The 20,021-nt window shown below is 49.3% G+C and overlaps 1 protein-coding gene across 1 annotated transcript; it reads left to right on the top strand.

Annotated features, from left to right (window-relative positions):
• The first annotated feature begins 9,350 nt into the window (after positions 1–9,350).
• On the top strand, positions 9,351–14,508 carry LOC140420439 (uncharacterized). Its single transcript, XM_072504438.1, has 2 exons — positions 9,351–9,458; positions 12,020–14,508. The coding sequence occupies exon 2, from the start codon at positions 12,367–12,369 to the stop codon at positions 13,552–13,554; it is 1,188 nt and encodes a 395-aa protein (XP_072360539.1). The 5' UTR covers positions 9,351–9,458; positions 12,020–12,366; the 3' UTR covers positions 13,555–14,508.
• The last annotated feature ends 5,513 nt before the right edge of the window (positions 14,509–20,021 follow it).

Here is a 20,021-nt window from a genome sequence, read left to right as displayed (position 1 = left end):
ATGCATTCCCTTGGGGCAACCCATATTTCTCGGTCAGCGCTCCCAGACTTGCGAACTTCCCGTCCATAAATAGATCTTTCAGTTGCGTTATTCCTGCTCTTTGCCACATTCCATATCCCCCATCCATTCCCCCCGGGGCAAACCTATGGTTGTTTCTTATCGGGGACCCCCCCAATGCTCCGGTCTTTCCCCTATGTCGTCTCCACTGTCCCCAAATCTTCAGTGTAGCTACCACCACCGGGCTCGTGGTGTAGTTCCTCGGTGAGAACGGCAATGGGGCTGTCACCATAGCCTGCAGGCTGGTCCCCCTATAGGACGCCCTCTCTAATCTCTTCCATGCCGCTCCCTCCTCCTCTCCCATCCACTTACTCACCATTGAAATATTAGCGGCCCAATAATACTCACTTAGGCTCGGTAATGCCAGCCCCCCCCCTATCCCTACTACGCTGTAAGAATCCCTTCCTCACTCTCGGAGTCTTCCCGGCCCAAACAAAACCCATGATGCTCTTTTCTATCCTTTTAAAAAAAGCCTTCGTGATCACCACCGGGAGGCACTGAAACACAAAGAGGAATCTCGGGAGGACCACCATCTTAACCGCCTGCACCCTCCCTGCCATTGACAGTGCTACCATATCCCATCTCTTGAAATCTTCCTCCATCTGTTCCACCAACCGCATTAAATTTAGCCTGTGCAATGTGCCCCAATTCTTAGCTATCTGGATCCCCAGGTAACGAAAGTCTCTTGTTACCTTCCTCAACGGTAGGTCTTCTATTTCTCTACTCTGCTCCCCTGGATGCACCACAAACAGCTCGCTCTTCCCCATGTTCAATTTATACCCTGAAAAATCCCCAAACTCCCCAAGTATCCGCATTATTTCTGGCATCCCCTCCGCCGGATCCGCCACATATAGTAGCAGATCATCCGCATATAAAGATACCCGGTGTTCTTCTCCTCCCCTAAGTATTCCCCTCCATCTCTTGGAACCTCTCAGCGCTATCGCCAGGGGCTCAATCGCCAGTGCAAACAGTAATGGGGACAGAGGACATCCCTGCCTTGTCCCTCTATGGAGCCGAAAATATGCCGATCCCCGTCCATTCGTGACCACACTCGCCACTGGGGCCCTATACAACAGCTGCACCCATCTAACATACCCCTCTCCAAAACCAAATCTCCTCAACACCTCCCACAGATAATCCCATTCCACTCTATCAAATGCTTTCTCGGCATCCATCGCCACTACTATCTCCGTTTCACCCTCTGGTGGGGCCATCATCATTACCCCTAACAGCCTCCGTATATTCGTGTTCAACTGTCTCCCCTGCACAAACCCAGTTTGGTCCTCGTGAACCACCCCCGGGACACATTCCTCTATTCTCATTGCCATTACCTTGGCCAGGACCTTGGCATCCACATTTAGGAGGGAAATTGGTCTGTAGGACCCGCATTGTAGCGGATCCTTTTCCTTCTTTAAGAGAAACGATATTGTTGCTTCAGACATAGTCGGGGGCAGTTGTCCCCTTTCCTTTGCCTCGTTAAGGGTCCTCGTCAGTACCGGGGCGAGCAAGTCCAAATACTTTCTGTAAAATTCAACTGGGAAACCGTCCGGTCCCGGGGCCTTTCCCGTCTGCATGTTCCTAATTCCTTTCCCCACTTCTTCTACCGTGATCTGTGCTCCCAGTCCCACCCTTTCCTGCTCTTCCACCTTGGGAATTTCCAGCCGATCCAAAAAATCCATCATTCTCTCCCTCCCATCCGGGGGTTGAGCTTCATACAATTTTTTATAAAATGTCTTGAACACTTCATTCACTCTCTCCGCCCCCCGCTCCATCTCTCCTTCCTCATCCCTCACTCCCCCTATTTCCCTCGCTGCTCCCCTTTTCCTCAATTGGTGTGCCAGCAATCTGCTCGCCTTCTCCCCATATTCATACTGTACACCCTGCGCCTTCCTCCATTGTGCCTCTGCAGTGCCTGTAGTCAGCAAATCAAATTCCACATGCAGCCTTTGCCTTTCCCTGTACAGTCCCTCCTCCGGTGCTTCCGCATATTGTCTGTCCACCCTCAAAAGTTCTTGCAGCAACCGCTCCCGTTCCTTACTCTCCTGCTTCCCTTTATGTGCCCTTATTGATATCAGCTCCCCCCTAACCACCGCCTTCAACGCCTCCCAGACCACTCCCACCTGAACCTCCCCATTGTCATTGAGTTCCAAGTACTTTTCAATACATCCCCTCACCCTTAGGCACACCCCCTCATCCGCCATTAGTCCCATGTCCATTCTCCAGGGTGGGCGCCCTCCTGTTTCCTCCCCTATCTCCAAGTCTACCCAGTGTGGGGCATGATCCGAAATGGCTATAGCCGTATATTCCGTTCCCCTCACCTTCGGGATCAATGCCCTACCCAACACAAAAAAGTCTATGCGCGAATAGACTTTATGGACATAGGAGAAAAACGAGAACTCCTTACTCCTAGGTCTACTGAATCTCCACGGGTCCACACCTCCCATCTGCTCCATAAAATCCTTAAGCACCTTGGCTGCTGCCGGCCTCCTACCAGTCCTGGACTTCGACCTATCCAGCCTTGGTTCCAACACCGTGTTAAAGTCTCCCCCCATTATCAGCTTTCCCGTCTCTAGGTCCGGGATGCGTCCTAGCATTCGCCTCATAAAGTTGGCATCATCCCAGTTTGGGGCATACACGTTTACCAAAACCACCATCTCTCCCTGTAATTTGCCACTCACCATCACGTATCTGCCCCCGTTATCCACCACTATAGTCTTTGCCTCGAACATTACCCGCTTCCCCACTAATATAGCCACCCCCCTGTTTTTCGCATCCAGCCCCGAATGGACCACCTGCCCCACCCATCCTTTACGCAGCCTAACCTGGTCTATCAGTTTCAGGTGCGTTTCCTGTAACATAACCACATCTGCTTTAAGTTTCTTAAGGTGTGCGAGTACTCGTGCCCTCTTTATCGGCCCGTTGAGCCCTCTCACGTTCCACGTGATCAGCCGAGTTGGGGGGCTTCCCACGCCCCCCCCTTGCCGGTTAGCCATCATCTTTTTCCAGCTTCTCACCCAGTTCCCACGCAGCTGTATCTCCCCCAGGCGGTGCCCCCCCGCCCATCCTCCCCCGTACCCACTCCCCCCTTTCCCCAGCAGCAGCAACCCAGTAATTCCCCCCTCCCCCCCCCCCCCCGCTAGACCCCCCGCTAGCGTAATTACTCCCCCCATGTTGCTCCCAGAAGTCAGCAAACTCTGGCTGACCTCGGCTTCCCCCCGTGACCACGGCTCGCACCGTGCGACACCCCCTCCTTCCTGCTTCTCTATTCCCGCCATAATTATCATAGCGCGGGAGCCAAGCCCGCGCCTCTCCCTCAGCCCCGCCTCCCATGGCCAACGCCCCATCTCCTCTCCCTCCCCACCTCCCCCCATCACCACCTGTGGGAGAAAGAAAAGTTACCATACCGCAGGATTAGAACATAAACCCCCTCTTCGCCCCCCCCATTCGCCCCACCACTTTGTCCAAACGTTCTTTTTCATAATCCACTCATTCCAGTTTTTCTTCTACAATAAAAGTCCACGCTTCATCCGCCGTCTCAAAGTAGTGGTGCCTCCCTTGATGTGTGACCCACAGTCTTGCCGGTTGCAGCATTCCAAATTTTATCTTCCTTTTGTGAAGTACCGCCTTGGCCCGATTAAAGCTCGCCCTCCTTCTCGCCACCTCCGCACTCCAGTCTTGATAAACGCGGATCACCGCGTTCTCCCATTTCCTGCACCGAGTTTTCTTCGCCCATCTAAGGACCATTTCTCTATCCTTAAAACGGAGGAATCTCACCACTATGGCTCTGGGAGTTTCTCCTGCTCTCGGTCCTCGCACCATCACTCGGTATGCTCCCTCCACCTCCAATGGACCCGTCGGGGCCTCCGCTCCCATTAACGAATGCAGCATCGTGCTCACATATGCCCCGACGTCCGCCCCCTCCACACCTTCAGGAAGGCCAAGAATCCTCAGGTTGTTCCTCCTTGCGTTGTTTTCCAGTGCCTCCAACCTCTCCACACATCGTTTCTGGTGTGCCTCCTGTATCTCCGACTTCACCACCAGGCCCTGTATATCGTTCTCATTCTCGGCTGCTTTCGCCTTCACGACCCGAAGCTCCTGCTCCTGGGTCTTTTGTTCCTCCTTTAGCCCTTCGATCGCCTGTAGTATCGGGGCCAACAACTCTTTCTTCATTTCCTTTTTTATCTCCTCCACGCAGCATTTCAAGAACTCTTGTTGTTCAGGGCCCCATATGAAACTGCCACCTTCCGACGCCATCTTGGTTTTTGCTTGCCTTCCTTGCCGTTGTTCCAAAGGATCCGCTGCAATCCGGCCACTTTCCTCTCCTTTTTCCATCCGTGTCCAGGGGGAACACCCTCCTGGTTTACCGCACGGTGTTTTTAGCCGTTAAAATTGCCGTTGGGGCTCCTATCAAGAGCCCAAAAGTCCGTTTCACAGGGAGCTGCCGAAACGTGCGACTCAGCTGGTCATCGCCGCACCCGGAAGTCCCCCCCTTCAACTTCTGTCCTTGCTCCCACACTTCGACCGAAGTCTTCATCTCTGCCGCCTTTACCAGGGCAATCGTCTCCTTCACCCACTCGAAAGTGAAGCAGGCATCTCCCTCCGAAGAACCTCCAAACACTTGGCAAACAGCCTTTCAAACTCCACTGTAGCGATAAGACCCTGTTTGTGCTAAAATGACTGATTGCAGGCATGATGGGAAGGTTTTGGTCAACTTGAAATGAGACGTGTTACCTTTTGACTGGTGACCTATTTAGAATCTGCAATGCACTGATGGAAAAGATTGTGAAATGCCGAGCAGAACCTGAGTTGACACCTTTAACCACAATGTCTGAAGAATGGATCTAGGGTTAGAAGAAAAATGTCATTAGACAGTTCAAAGTAGAGTAAATTTGACCTGTCTGGGACACTGGTCAGAAGGAGAATAAGAACCAAGCATCGAAGATTCCGTTTCAGCGACGACCGAGGATCAACCGGGACAAATGGGTGAGGCTCAGAGAATAGAACAGACCTCCGAGAGGAATGTGGCCAATTCAGTTCAAAGGGGTAATATCTACTTATGTCTGAAGCTCTGACATCACCTTGGTCAGAGTTTCCCCGGTGAGGGGAGCGGCCCCACCCGACGACCCAGCCCCCGCCACCTTCCTTCCTGCAGGACTCACAGCAGCACTCGCCGGCGGACCTTCACTCGCCCCCTTCTTTCCAGCACCTTTCCTCTGGGACTTCGACATTCCTCAACCTCCTTATGACGTCCCACAACAACCTATGTAAAAACTACCCCAAAACCAGGCATAAATGTCCAAAAATCCGAGACTCTCGCAGGAGCCACCTAACGTGCGACATCCACCGACGTGTTGTCACCGGAAGTCCCCGGAATGAACAATATCAATATGACACCAGCATCAACATATTAACGACAGGTCATTCATCTGCTCTGTCTGTGGACAGAGCTTCTCTCAGTCAGGCAGCCTGCTGGCACTGGGGAGAGGACATTGGAAAATGTTCCAGGAGTGGGATGGAATTCAGCCAATCCTCCAGCCTGTTGACACACCAGCGAGTTCAAACTGGGGAGCTGCTGTTTACATGTTCTCTGTGCGGATAGAGAGTCACTCACTTATCCCACTTCCTGACACACCAGCGACTTCATGTTTGACTGCAGGGGTTGGACTTTGCTGAGTGAAATATTCACTCTGTCTGAGCCCCTCAGAATTACACACAACTCAATTCAATCTCCCCTCAGCCTCCTCTGTTCCAATGAGAACAACCCCAGTCTCTCCAATCGTTCCTCATCATTAAAATTCTCCATCCTGGGTAACATCATCATAAATCCCCTCTGCAGCCTCTCTCGTGTGATCACATCCTTCCTGTAATGTGGTGATCAGAACTGTCCACAGTGCTCCGGCTGTGGTCTAACTGGTGTTTGATCAATTCCAGCACAATCTCCATGTTCTTACATTCTTGGCCCTCGGTTACCAAAGGAAACTATCCCACCTGCCTTCCTAAGCACTGATAACAGAGAGTGAGAGGCAGCCGAGAGTGACAGAGGGAGAGAGAGGCAGCAGAGGGAGAGAGAGGCAGCAGAGGGAGAGAGAGGCACCAGAGAGAGAGGGAGCACCAGAGACCGAGAGAGGCAGGAGAGAGAGGAGAGAAAAGAGAGAGAGAGAGAGAGAGAGGCACCCTAGTTAGTAACAAAAATAAGTAATGAAATTGTGTTCCGACAGAGATCTGCATGAACTGACACCACTTTATTCACAGATTAACAGAGTAATCACTGTACTTGAAACAATGTTATTCACTTTTGGAATTGAATGAATTAAGGGTCAGATTAACTATATCACCCCCAGTATCAGATAGGTCTGTTTAATACAGGACAGGGTTAAACCCAGTGTCCAATATTAGAGGTCTCTGTGGTTGTTGGATGCCTGGTTTCACTGCCCAGCTGACAAGCCCACAGCTTCAATGAACTTGTCTACCCAGGGTCTGTTTCTAAACCCTCATCACAACATATTACTTGGTTAGCTATTTATATATGGTCATCATGGTCAGACAGCTAACACGAAGCTCAACCAGAAACTATGGTTCTTCTTTCTACTGATTCCAGCTCCTACAAGGAGTGACGACATCTCCAGCGCACAGCTCTGTTGCTGGGCTGTCATTGACATGAGCAATAGAGAGGCAGATGTTGCCTGAGGCTTAATGGGGAGTTGAAACTTGTAGCTCTAAATCAACTGTGTAAGATTTCTGAAAAGATCAGTAACTTTAAAAGATAAATTCTAAACCCAGTGAACAAATGAAAGAGTCATAAGGCAAAAACTTCAAGTTTTATGAATTCTACTGCAGAAAACTAGAAACCACAATGCCTAAACACTATTTTTATTAGGAATGTATCTCTTAAACTATCAATAGACTTTGCCCTTTTACTTTTTAAAATTTTAGCGTACCCAATTTACCCGTGCACATCTTTGGGTTATTGGGGTGGAACCCACGCAAACACGGGGAGAATGCGCAAACTCCACACGGACAGTGACCCAGAGCCGGGATCGAACCTGGGACCTCGGCGTCGTGAGGCAGAAGCACTAACCACTGCGTCACTGTGCTGCCACTTTGCCCTTTAATGTGGTAATGACGGCATTGGTCTGGGGTGAGCACAGTAAAAAGTCTTATAGCACCAGGTTAAAATCCAACAGGTTTGTTTTGAATCACTAGCTTTCGGAGCGCAGCTCTTTCCTCAGGCAAATGAAGAGGTGGGTTCCAGAAACATATATATAGATAAAGTCAATGATGCAAGACGAGACTTTTGAATGCCAGTCTGCAGGTAATTAAGTCTTTACAGGTCCAGACAGAGTGACTGGACAGTTGGTAGGATTTTGCAAGCCCAGGCCAGATGGTGGGGGTGGGGGGAGGGGAGGGGAGGGGGTGGTGAATGTAATGCAACATGAATCCAAGGTCCCGGTTGAGGCCGTACTCATGTGTGCAGAACTTGGCTATAGGTTTCTGCTCAGCAATTCTGCATTGTTGCGCGTCCTGAAGGCTGCCTTGGAGCGGCTATCCCTCTTAATAATAATATTTATTTTTGTCACAAGTAGGCTTACATTAACACTGCAATGGGGCAGCACGGTGGCACAGTGATTAGCACTGCCACCTCATGGCGCAGAGGTCCCAGGTTCGATCCCAGACCTGGGTCACTGTCCATGCGGAGTTCGCACAGTCTCACCGTGTTTGAGTGGGTTTCACCCCCACAACCCAAAGATGCGCAGCCTAGGTGGATTGGCTATGCTAAATTGCCCCTTAATTGGAAAAATGAATTGGGTACTTTAAATTTTTTTAAAAACACGGCAATGAAGTTACTGTGAATCTCCCCTCATCGCCATATTCCGGCGCCTGTTAGGGTACACAGAAGAAGAATCCAGAATGTTCAATTCACTAATAGCACGTCTTTCAGGCATTCTAGTATGAGAGATAATAGTCTTAGGATAAGACTGAGGAAGGAGCAGTGCTCCGAAAGCTAGTGTTTGAAACAAACCTGTTGGACTTTAACCTGGTGTCATCAGACTTCTTATTGTGCTCACCCCAGTCCAACGCCGGCATCTCCACGTCACAGGATAAGATGGGCAGCATGGCAGCACAGTGTTTAGCACAGTTGCTTCACATCTCGAGGGTTCCAGGTTTGATTCCGGCTTTGGTCACTGGCTGTGTGGAGTCTGCATGTTCTGCCCGTGTCTTCGGAGGTTTTGTACGGGAGCTCCGGTTTCCTCCCACAGTCCAAATATGTGGAGGTTAGGTGGATTGGCCATGATAAAAGGTGGATTGGCCATGATAAATTGCCCTTAGTATCCAAAAAGGTTAGGTGGGTTCACTGGGTTACGGGGATGGGGTGGAGACGTGGGCTGGGGTGGGGTGCTCTTTCCAGGGGCTGGTGCAGACTCGATGGGCTGAATGCCCTCCTTCTGAACTGTAAATTCTATGATTCCACTGGATGCTTCAGTTTATCCCACAAGCCCCGAAAGACATGCTGTTAGATAATTTGGACATTCAGAATTCTCCCTCTGTGTGCCCGAACAGGCGCCAAAATGTGTAGCGTAGGGGCTTTTCAGAGTAACTTCGTTGCAGTGTTAATGTAAGCCTACTTGTGACAATAAAGATTATTGAAAAAAAAGGCAGCAAATTCAAAACAGAGTTGAGGAGAAGCTGCTTCTCCCAAAGGGCTGTGAATCTGTGGAATTCACTACCCCAGAGTGCGGTGAAGCTGGGACAGTGAGTAAATTTAGGGAGGAGTTAGACAGATTTTTAATCGGGTTGAAGGGTTCTTCTCCATGGGCCAAATGGCCTAATTCTGCTCCTATATCTTATGACCTTATGAAAAGGGGAGACATTGATTTGCTCCCAGATGTTGCCCAGAGGAGGAAGTTTTAGTCTGAAACTCATTGTCCAACCTCAACATTGTGACATCACAAAGGAGCTCGTCCTCTTAATCAACCAATAGGAATAAGCCCGCTCCGCGGTGACGTCACTGCCCAGCGCGAAGATGCGGGAGCCCCGCCCCCACCCATTGTTCTCCTTCCCCCACACATCCTCGAGACAAGTTTTTCAGGCAACCGGCTGACATTTCCGGCCGTCGGTGAAAGCCCTCCCCCACCCCCGATACGGGACTGCGCATGTCTAAGGGAAGGGGAAGCTGCGCATGTGTAGAGGAGCTCACTTCCGCTGACATTTCTGCTCAGGTGTTGACCAATAGGGAGATTGGAGGACCGGAAGGACTCTGCTCCTCTGCCAATCAGAGCTCCCCATTGTCCCAATGCGGAAGCTGGACATGGCGGTTTCTTCCGAGCAAAACTGTTGTTCCTCCAACCCTGAATGAGCTTGAGCTGCACACAGACTGAACCTTCCTCCTGTCTCCAACATCTGTGAGTAAAACACTTTCTTTTCTCCCTCATTCCATTTATTGTTTTCAATTGGTGATTTGCAGCAACTGAAGGGAAAGGAAGTGAATCCAGGGAGGGTGCAGATTCTGGAAAGCTTGGCCCTGATCTCTCTCTCTCTCTCTGAAAGACATTGACACCCTTTGCTCCCTCAGCTTGACACATTTATTTGTCTGGCTAAAAGGATGGTCTCTTTCCTCATGTTCACAATTAAAGGGCTGGTTTCCCCAGGAGATGACGGACATTTAAGGGGACAGTAAACAGGGCAAATCCAACTCAGCCAATTACTTCTCTGTAGGTCTACTGTCCATCATCAGCAAAGTGATGGAAGGAGTCATCAAAGTTGCTATTAAGTGGCACTTATTCTGCAATAACCTGCTCCTGGATGCTCAGTTTGGGTTCCGCCAGGGTCACTCAGCTCCTGACCTCATTACAGCCTTAGTTGAAACTTGGACGAAAGAGTTGAATGCCAGGAGTGAGGTGAGAGTAACTGCCCTTGAAATCAATGCAGCATTTGACCGTGTTAGGCAACAAGGAGCCCTAGCTAAACTGGAGTCACAAGTGCCAGACAATGAGCATCTCCAGACAAGAGAGGATCTAACCACCACCCCTTGACATTCAGTGGCATTTTCATCACTGAATCCCCCACAACCAACATCCTGGGGGTTACCATTGATCAAAACTGAACTGGACTAGCCATATTAATACTGTAGCTCCCAGGGCAGGTCCAAGGCTGGGAATCCTACGGTGAGTAACACACCACCTGATGTCCCAAAGCCTGTCCACCAGACATCTACAAGCACAAGTCAGGAGTGTAATGGAATACGATCCACTTTGCTGGATGAGTGCAGCTCCAACAAGAAGATGCTCGACACTATCCAGGACAAAGCAGCCTGATTGATTGCATCGCCTTCCACAAACATTCAAACCGTCCACCACCGACAAACAGTAGCAGCTGTGTATACCATCTACAAGATATACTGCAATAAATCATAAAGGTTCCTCAGACAGCACCTTCCAAACCCACAACCACCACCATCTAGAAGGACAAGAGCAGCAGATACCTGGGAACCTCACCACCTGGAGGTTCGTTTCCAAGTTATACACCACCCTGACTTGGAAATATTTTGCCGTTCCTTCACTGTCCTTGGGGCAACATCCTGGAATTCCCTCCCTAACAGCACAGGGGATGTAGGGAAGCATGGTGGAGCAGTGGTTAGCGCTGCTGCCTCACGGTCCCGAGGTTCCAGGTTCGATCCTGGCTCTGGGTCATTGTCCATGTGCAGTTTGAACACTTTCCCCTTGTTTGTGTGGGTTTCGCCCCCACAACCCAAAGATGTGCACGGTAGGTGGACTGGCCACGCTACATTGCCCCTTAATTGGAAAAAAATGAATTGGGTACTTTAAATTTATAAAAAATAAATTATAAAGAAAAAAAACCGGCACAGGGGATGTACCTACACCTCAAGGACTGCAGCAGTTCAAGAAGGCAACTCACCACTACTTCGGAAGGCTAACTGGGGATGGGCAATAAATGCTGGCCTGACCAGCATTGTCCACATCCCGTAAATTAATTTAAAAAAATTTAATAATGGACAGAGATATGTCTAGTGTTGTTATATGATATGTATTATATATATTGTTGATGGTTCTGTAATAAAATACATGTATTATTATTTCTAGTTTTGTAAATAGTACTGTACCTACATTATATATTTCCAGTCATACAGTCATTGCAGCACTGACAGAATCCATTTGGTAACTCAAGTCAATGCTGACTCTCTGTACAGCAGTCCAGTCAGTCCCATTCCCCCTCGATATCCCTGTTCCCCTGCAAGTTTATTTTCTTCAAGTGACCATCCTATTTTATTTTAAATTATTGATCATCTCGACTTCTACAACCCTTGTGGGCAGTGAGTTCCCTGTCATGACCACTCCATGACTAAATAAAATTCTTCCTCAGAATTTCCCGATCACTAATCAGTAAATGTACTTATATTGAGATTCTCTACGGTTGCACAGGTTTTAGTGAGTTTAGATTTGTTGATCAGCACCTTCAGGAAAATTGGGAGGAAAAGTAAGTGAATACAATCTGTATATTACACACATTTTTCATCCAGTAATATAGACATTTCAGGTCTCTGTGTCCAGGACAGGAAGCAGTGAGCATGGATCTGTCAATCAGCCTGAATCAGCACCTTCAGGAGAATTGGGAGGGTGAATATTAGATGCAGCAGAGTGAGAATGGAGGGAGAGTTTGTGGGATGGAGATTTAGAGCATTTCAGGGAAAGAGAGAGGAAAGAATGTTCGATAGAACCTAGAATTGTCTGTTCTGAGTTTCTATCACTGCTACAGTAGTGAACTCGCCAACATTGAGGGCATTTAAAAGTTTATTGGATAAACATATGGATGATAATGGTATAGTGTAGGTTAGATGGCTTTTGTTTTGGTGCAACATCGTGGGCCGAAGGGCCTGTACTGCGCTGTATTGTTCTATGTTCTATCCTGTCCTGACAATGATTACTCTTGTAAAATCCGTTTGCAGGCAGTTAGAACGAGAGGAGTTTGAGGCCAATATCTCAAACTAAATATCACGTCAAGAACTGACTGAGTCACTCAATTCTTGGGATCATCGGCCTTTGAATCTAGAAGGAGAAATGTTTGTCTATTCTGTCTGCTTCAAGAGATTTTAAACATCAGTGTGTCTGGAAAAGCACAGGGACACACACACACACCCATGTGAGACTGTTACAGAGCACTGACTGTGCAAAGAGCTTTAACCAGTGACACAGCCTGAAAAAACACTTCACCATTCAGAGCAGGGAGAGACTGTACAGGTGTTCTGTGTGTGGACGAGGCTTCAACTGCTTGTCCAACGTGGTGAGACGCAAAATGACCCGGACCATGGGGAAACCATGGAAATGTGAGGATTGTGGGAAGGGATTCAGAGCCCCGTGCGAGCTGGAAAGGCATCAACGCAGTCACACTGGAGAGAGGCCTTTCACCTGCTCTCAGTGTGAAAAGGGATTCGCTGACATTGGCAGCCTGCGGAAACATGAACGAGTTCACACTGGGGAGAGGCCGTTCACCTGCTCTGACTGTGGGAAGGGATTCTCTCAGTTTTCCAGCCTGCAGATCCACCAGCGAGTTCACACTGGAGAGAGGCCTTTCACCTGCTCTCAGTGTGAAAAGGGATTCACTGACATTGGCGGCATGCAGAGACATGAACGAGTTCACACTGGGGAGAGGCCATTCACCTGCTCTGACTGTGGGAAGGGATTCACTCAGTTGTCCAGCCTGCAGATCCACCAGCGAGTTCACGCTGGAGAGAGGCCTTTCGCCTGCTCTCAGTGTGAAAAGGGATTCACTAACATTAGCAACCTACGGAGACACGAACAAGTTCACACTGGAGAGAGGCCTTTCATCTGCTCTCATTGTGAAAAGAGATTCAATAACATTAGCAACCTACGGAGACACGAACAAGTTCACACTGGCGAGAGGCCTTTCACCTGCTCTCAGTGTGAAAAGGGATTCACTGACATTGGCAACCTGCGGAGACACGAACGAGTTCACACTGGAGAGAGGCCATTCACCTGCTCTGACTGTGGGAAGGGATTCACTCGGTTATCCCACCTGCAGACACACCAGCGAGTTCACACTGGAGAGAGGCCTTTCACCTGCTCTGACTGTGGGAAGGGATTCACTCGGTTATCCAGCCTGCAGAGACACCAGCAAGTTCACACCGGGGAGAAGCCGTTCATCTGCACTGTGTGTGATATGGGATTTGCTCGATTATCCACCCTGCTGAAACACAATGTCACTCATACCAAGAGCAGGCCCTTTAAATGCTCTGACTGCAGGAAGGGTTTCAAAAGCTCTCAGCTACTGATGTCCCACCAGCGCGTTCACTCTGAGGAGAGACCGTTCAGCTGCTCTCACTGCACAAAGAGCTTTAGAACCTCATCCAACCTGATGAAACACAAGCGAGGTCACACCGGGGAGAGCCCGTTCACCTCTCCGACAGGGAAAATATTCACTCGGTCATCACTTGCTGAGCCACAATGTCACTCACAGCAATGAGAGACCCTTTAAATGCTCCCAATGTGGGAGTGGGTTTAAAAGCTCTCAGGTATTGATGTCCCACCAGCGCATTCACACTGAGGAGAGACCGTTCAGCTGCTCTCACTGCACAAAGAGGTTTAGAACATCAGCCACACTGCGGAGACACCAGCGAGTTCACACCGGAAAGAAGCCAATCACCTGCTGTCACTGTGGGGAGGGATTCACTCAGTCGTTCAACAGGCTGAGACACCAAAGGGTTCACAAGTGATGACAAGTTAGATTCTGCTGCTATTCCTGCTGTTAATCACATCCAGGACAGAACCTGGAGTGGGTGGATGGGTTTGCCTCCTCTTCAACTCCCTCCCAGGGCCTACTTTCTGGCGTGGCCGGACCCTGAACACCGACTCCATCTTGAGTCGAGGGCGGCGCGCTAAAGAAGGCCCCGTGCATGCACAGTATGGCACGGCCCAACTGCGCATGCGCAGGATTCAGCTGGCCCAACTGCGCGTGCATGCGGTGTGAACTGCTCCAGCGCCGTGCTGGCCCCTATGGGGGCCAGAATCGTATGTAACCGGGCCCGGTTTGCAACGGCGTTCACGATGGCGCAAACTCTTGGGCCCAATATTGGAGAATCGCCCCCAAGATGTTCTGCATTAACCTTGCTTGTTGCTGAGGTTTTGCTACATTTTGTATATGTTTGTGTTGCTAAGACTGCAATACTTTTTCACTACTACATGTATTTGTAGAACAATGGTTTATTCATTACGAGGGCTTTTATACAACTTTTCTTGAAACAGTGTTAGATTCTTACACATATTAAGTTGCTGTACAGCAATTCTCATATTTTTATCTGAAACAATGACTTAACCTTGTGGATGTTCCATTTTCTGTCTGTATGTATACTGAATTTAAGAATTATACTGCATCGATTCTTCAAGGTACCAATAAATCAGTGAAGCAATAAATCTGTAATCGATTAATGAGCCTCTTCCTTTGACCTAATGGAATCTTTAATTTTTCTTTTTAGCCACGGTTGGTCACTTTTCCTGTTGGATTTTTGTTTCTTAAAGGAATCTATATTTTATGTAAATATGTGATGATTCCTTTACTGCGATTGTATCATTACATATTTTATTGTAAGTTCCCATTCAACTGCAGACAACTTGTTCCTCATAGCTTGACAGTTTCCTTCTGAGACAGAACCATGTAACCACCAAAGCCTATCTTCATCTAAACCTGCATTCTTTAGGGGTTTCAAACAGAAACAGGAACTATCTGTCATCTACCTTCCAAACACCCTTTCACTCTGTGATCCTTGTGAAATTTGAAGCCAAGTATTTGCCACAAGCCTCAAGAGCATCAGCCCACTGGAGGCAAAGTCGTGAGACCGGCCAGTCCAGCAGAAAGAAACCCTCCGACCCTCCCCATTGACCAACTGACAGAATGAACACAATGCTGTTCTGGGTGTAATTGAGAATAGCAACAATAACAGCAGAATCCAACCCCTGTAATCACTTGTGACCTTGTTGGTGTCTCAGCAGGTACAAGGAAACACAGAATCCCTTCTCACATTGAGTGCAGGTGAATGCTCACTCCCCGGGGTGAACTGGCTGATGTCTCCGCAGGGTGGATAAATGTCTGAATCCCTTCCCACACTGAGAGCAGGTGAACGGCTTCTCCTCCGTGCGAACTCGCCGGTGGGACGTCAGGCTGGCTGATTGAATCTCTTCCCACACTGAGAGCAGTTCAATGGCCTCTCCCCAGTGTGAACCCTCTGGTGTGTTACAGGGTGAATGACTGACTGAATCCTTTCCCACACTGAGAGCAGCTGAATGGCCTCTCCCCAGTGAGAATGCGCCGATGAGCTTCCAGTGCAGATGGGGCTTTGAATCCCTTCCCACAGTCCCGGCATTTCCACTGTTTCTCCATGCTTTGGGTCTCCTTGTGTCTCTCCAGGTTAGACAATTGAAGCCTTACTCATCCAGAGAACACGTGTACAGTCTCTCCCCTCTGTGAAGCTCTGTAACTGGTTAAAGCTCTTTCCACAGTCAGTGCTCTGGAACACTCTCACTCGGGTGTGTGTCTCCCAAAAAATCAAGTGACTCTGTCAGAACAAGATGTGATGTTTGGGATTTCTGTCTGTAATTCCTCCTTTTGACTGTATAATTCCTGGAAAAACAAATTACAAAATACATCACTGTCAGTACAGGATAGAAACTCCGAACAGACAGTTCTAGTTTCTCTGGAACAGTCTTTCCTCTCTCATTCCCCAAAAGCTGTAAATTTCCATCCCACACACTCTCCCTCCATTCACTGTATCTAATATTCACCCTCCCAATTCTCCTGAAGGTGCTGATTCAGGCTGATTGACAGATCCCTGCTCACTGCTTCCTGTCCTGGACACCGAGATCATAACAAATAGGAGCTGCAGTCGGCCATTTGGCCCATTAAACTTGCTCAACCCTTTATTTGTCGTATGAGGAACGGTTGATGACTCTGGGTCTGTACTCGTTGGAGTTTAGAAGGATCGGGGGGGGATCTTATTGAAACTTACAGGATACTGCGAGGCGTGGATAGAGTGGACATGGAGAAGATGTTTCCACTTGGAGGAAAAACTAGAACCAGAGGACACAATCTCAGACTAAAGGGACGATCCTTTAAAACAAATGTGAGGCGGAATTCTTTCAGCCAGAGGATGGTGAATCTGTGGAACTCTTTGCTGCGTTTGAGTTTTCCTCATTTGGGAAGGCCCACGTGCCTCGGACACTAACGACATGGCCGGTAGGGACAAGCCCCACCATCAACGTAGCGGATTTAATTGGACATTATCGATCAAGGCCAAATCACTGAGTGTCTTTAAGACAGAGATAGATAGGTTCTTGATTAATAAGGGGATCGGGGGTTATGGGGAGAAGGCTGGAGAATGGGGATGAGAAAATATCAGCCATGATTGAATGGTGGAGCAGACTCGATGGGCCGTGTGGCCTAATTCGGCTCCTTGGCCTTATTAGGGTCACAAGTAGGCTTATATTAACGCTGCAATGAAGTTACTGTGAAAATTAAGGCTGAACCTGTCAAACCTTCGCTCCCTTACACAATTGAAATCCGCACCACCTCCTCCCATAATCAGCTGGTGAGAATCTAAATCCTAGATTTGACTATTTTGAAGGCAGTGCTGGATAGATTCTTAATAAGCAAGGGAGTGAAAGGTTATCGGGGGATCGGTGGGAATGTGGAGTTGAGGTTACAATCAGATCAGCTGTGAACTTATTGAGGGGAGCCTGCTCCACAGTTTGGTTGTGGGATGCAGAATGTATTTATCCCAAAACCCGACTCATTCCACTTCCCTTTCTCTTTCCTCTTTTTCGGAGATCATGGGCGTCATTCTCCGACCCCCCGCCAGGTCGGAGAATGGCCGTTGGCCGCCGTGAATCCCGCCCCCGCCGAAGTCTCCGCTCCCGGAGATTGGGCGGGGGCGGGAATCCGGCCGCGCCGGTTGGCGGGACCCCCCGCTGGATTCTCCGGCCCGAATGGGCCGAAGTCCCGCCCAGGAATTGCCTGTCCCGCCGACGTAAATCAAACCTGGTATTTACCGGCGGGACCAGGCGGCGTGGGCGGGCTCCGGGGTCCTGGGGGGGGGGGCGTGGGGCGATCTGACCCCGGGGGGTGCCCCCACGGTGGCCTGGCCCGCGATCGGGGCCCACCGATCCGCGGGCGGGCCTGTGCCGTGGGTGCACTCTTTCCCTTCCGCCTCCGCCACGGCCTCCACCATGGCGGAGGCGGAAGTGACTCTCCCCACTGCACATGCGCGGGAAACTGACAGCGGCCGCTGACGCTCCCGCGCATGCGCCGCATTTCCGCGCCAGCTGGCGGGGTAACAAACGCCATTTCCGCCAGCTGGCGGGGCGGAAATCCCTCCGGCGTCGGCCTAGCCCCTCAATGTTGGGGCTAGGCCGCCAAAGATGCGGAGACTTCCACACCTTTTTGCCGGCGCGATCCCCGTCTGATTTGCGCCGGCTTTGGCGCCAGTCGCCGGGCATCCCGCCGTTGGGGGAGAATTTCGCCCCATGTTTGGCTGATCCCAAATGCTATTTACAATTCTGAGCCTTTTGGTGTTTGCTGCTACACGAAATCGGGCTGCCCTAAAATTCAGCCCCTTCAGTGAACCTCTGAGCACCCAGGACAAAACTGAATAGAACCGACCCCCCTAAAATTCAGCCGGTTAAGAAAGCCTCAATCACTGTATTAAGTTGATCTTTTCTCTACACCTTGCTACAACGTAACATTATATTCTGCAGTCTCTCCTTCCTTCCCTATTTACGGTATGCATTGTTTGTACAGCATGCAAGAAACAATACTTTTCACTGTGTACTAATACATGTGACAATAATAAATCAAATCAAATCAAAAAAAGTACATTTACATCATCAAAACATATACACAAGGGCAGGCAAAGAATTATACAGTCAATAGGAAAGACGATCTGGCGAGTGTCTATTCTGCACTGGTTGCCTGCTCACTGAAGGGATTTGGTTCTTCTTACCCTTGAATGTCCTCCCCGGGTCTTCAGAAGATGTCTCTCCCCTGGAAGGTGTTATAGTCTTTTTTGCAGACAGAAGATTAGGAGCAGCAAGGGGTTCTTCAGCAATCTCGGTTTCTGCGGATTGACCAGAAGTCGCAGTCACATGATCAGATAGTATGGATGGCGGTTCATCCTGAGGTAGTCCTAGCACACACGGTACTGGCACATTGATGGGTGTCACTAACAACTGATCTGTGTCGTCTCCACACTCACTCATCTTCAGTTTGCACAGTGTAGGAGACAGGGCCAGTTTCAGACAACACAGTTACAGGGACCCTCGTCTCGCTGGTGGTGGAGCTGCACACCAAAACCTGCTCTCCTTGTCCAAAAAAGCACCTTTTGGGATTCCCTTCTCGTCTTCGGCCCTCCAAGCCCGCGCCGACCATGCTGCCCGACTGAACTACAATCTTCTACACTTCCTGGGTCTGTATCCCTCTATTCCCATCCTATTCATGTATTTGTCAAGATGCCCCTTAAATGTCACTATCGTCCCTGCTTCCACCACCTCCTCCGGTAGCGAGTTCCAGGCACCCACTACCCTCTGCGTAAAAAACTTGCCTCGTACATTGACTCTAAACCTTGCCCCTCTCACCTTAAACATATGCCCCCTAGTAATTGACCCCTCTACCCCGGGGAAAAGCCTCTGACTATCCACTCTGTCTGCCCCTCATAATTTTGTAGACCTCTATCAGGCCGCCCCTCAACCTCCTTCGTTCCAGTGAGAACAAACCGAGTTTATTCAACCGCTCCTCATAGCTAATGCCCTCCATACCAGGCAACATTCTGGTAAATCTCTTCTGCACCCTCTCTAAAGCCTCCACATCCTTCTGGTAGTGTGGCGACCAGAATTGAACACTATACTCCAAGTGTGGCCTAACTAAGGTTCTATACAGCTGCAACATGACTTGCCAATTCTTATACTCAGTGCCCCGGCCAATGAAGGCAAGCATGCCGTATGCCTTCTTGACTACCTTCTCCACCTGTGTTGCCCCTTTCAGTGACCTGTGGACCTGTACTCCTAGATCTCTTTGACTTTCAATACTCTTGAGGGTTCTACCATTCACTGTATATTCCCGACCTGCATTAGACCTTCCAAAATGCATTACCTCATTTGTCCGGATTAAACTCCATCTGCCATCTCTCCGCCCAAGTCTCCAAACAATCTAAATCCTGCTGTATCCTCTGACAGTCCTCATCGCTATCCGCAATTCCACCAACCTTTGTGTCGTCTGCAAACTTACTAATCAGGCCAGTTACATTTTCCTCCAAATCATTTATATGTACGACAAACAGCAAAGGTCCCAGCACTGATCCCTGTGGAACACCACTGGCCACAACCCTCCAATTAGAAAAGCATCCTTCCATTGCTACTCTCTGCCTTCTATGACCTAGCCAGTTCTGTATTCACCTTGCCAGCTCACCCCTGATCCCGTGTGACTTCACCTTTTGTACTAGTCTACCATGAGGGACCTTGTCAAAGGCCTTACTGAAGTCCATATGGACAACATCCACTGCCCTAGTAGTAAAGCTGGGGAACTCTGAGTTGTCGTGTGTGTGGTGTTGCGAGATGTCGCCAAGAAACTGTTTAGACGGCAATTTAATGAACCTTGGTCCTTGAAGGTTTTCAGTGCATCTTCAAGGACTGGACAAACCTTTCGGCTGAACCATTTGTGGATGGGTGGTAAGGTGCTGATTTTATGTGTTGGATACCACTCATCATTAGATAGTTCTCAAACTCCTGAGCTGTGAATTGTGGACCGTTATCACTCTCAATTTGTTCTGGTTTCCCAAATCTGGTGGGAAAATTGCATCGGGATTTTCGATGATTTGTTCCGCAGTTGTTGATTTCATTAGGACCACCTCAGGCCATTTGGAGTGTGTATCTATGACAACCATCAACATG

The sequence above is a fragment of the Scyliorhinus torazame genome, chromosome 5 (assembly GCF_047496885.1).
Source record: "Scyliorhinus torazame isolate Kashiwa2021f chromosome 5, sScyTor2.1, whole genome shotgun sequence".
In the NCBI taxonomy this organism is placed as follows: domain Eukaryota; kingdom Metazoa; phylum Chordata; class Chondrichthyes; order Carcharhiniformes; family Scyliorhinidae; genus Scyliorhinus; species Scyliorhinus torazame.
Note: the sequence above shows the minus strand (reverse complement) of the source record. Positions and strands in the feature narration are given on the sequence as shown.

Bases quoted from the DNA above. Each gene is read 5' to 3' on its own strand.
- LOC140420439 (XM_072504438.1), top strand. From the start codon at position 12,367: ATGACCCGGACCATGGGGAAACCATGGAAATGTGAGGATTGTGGGAAG.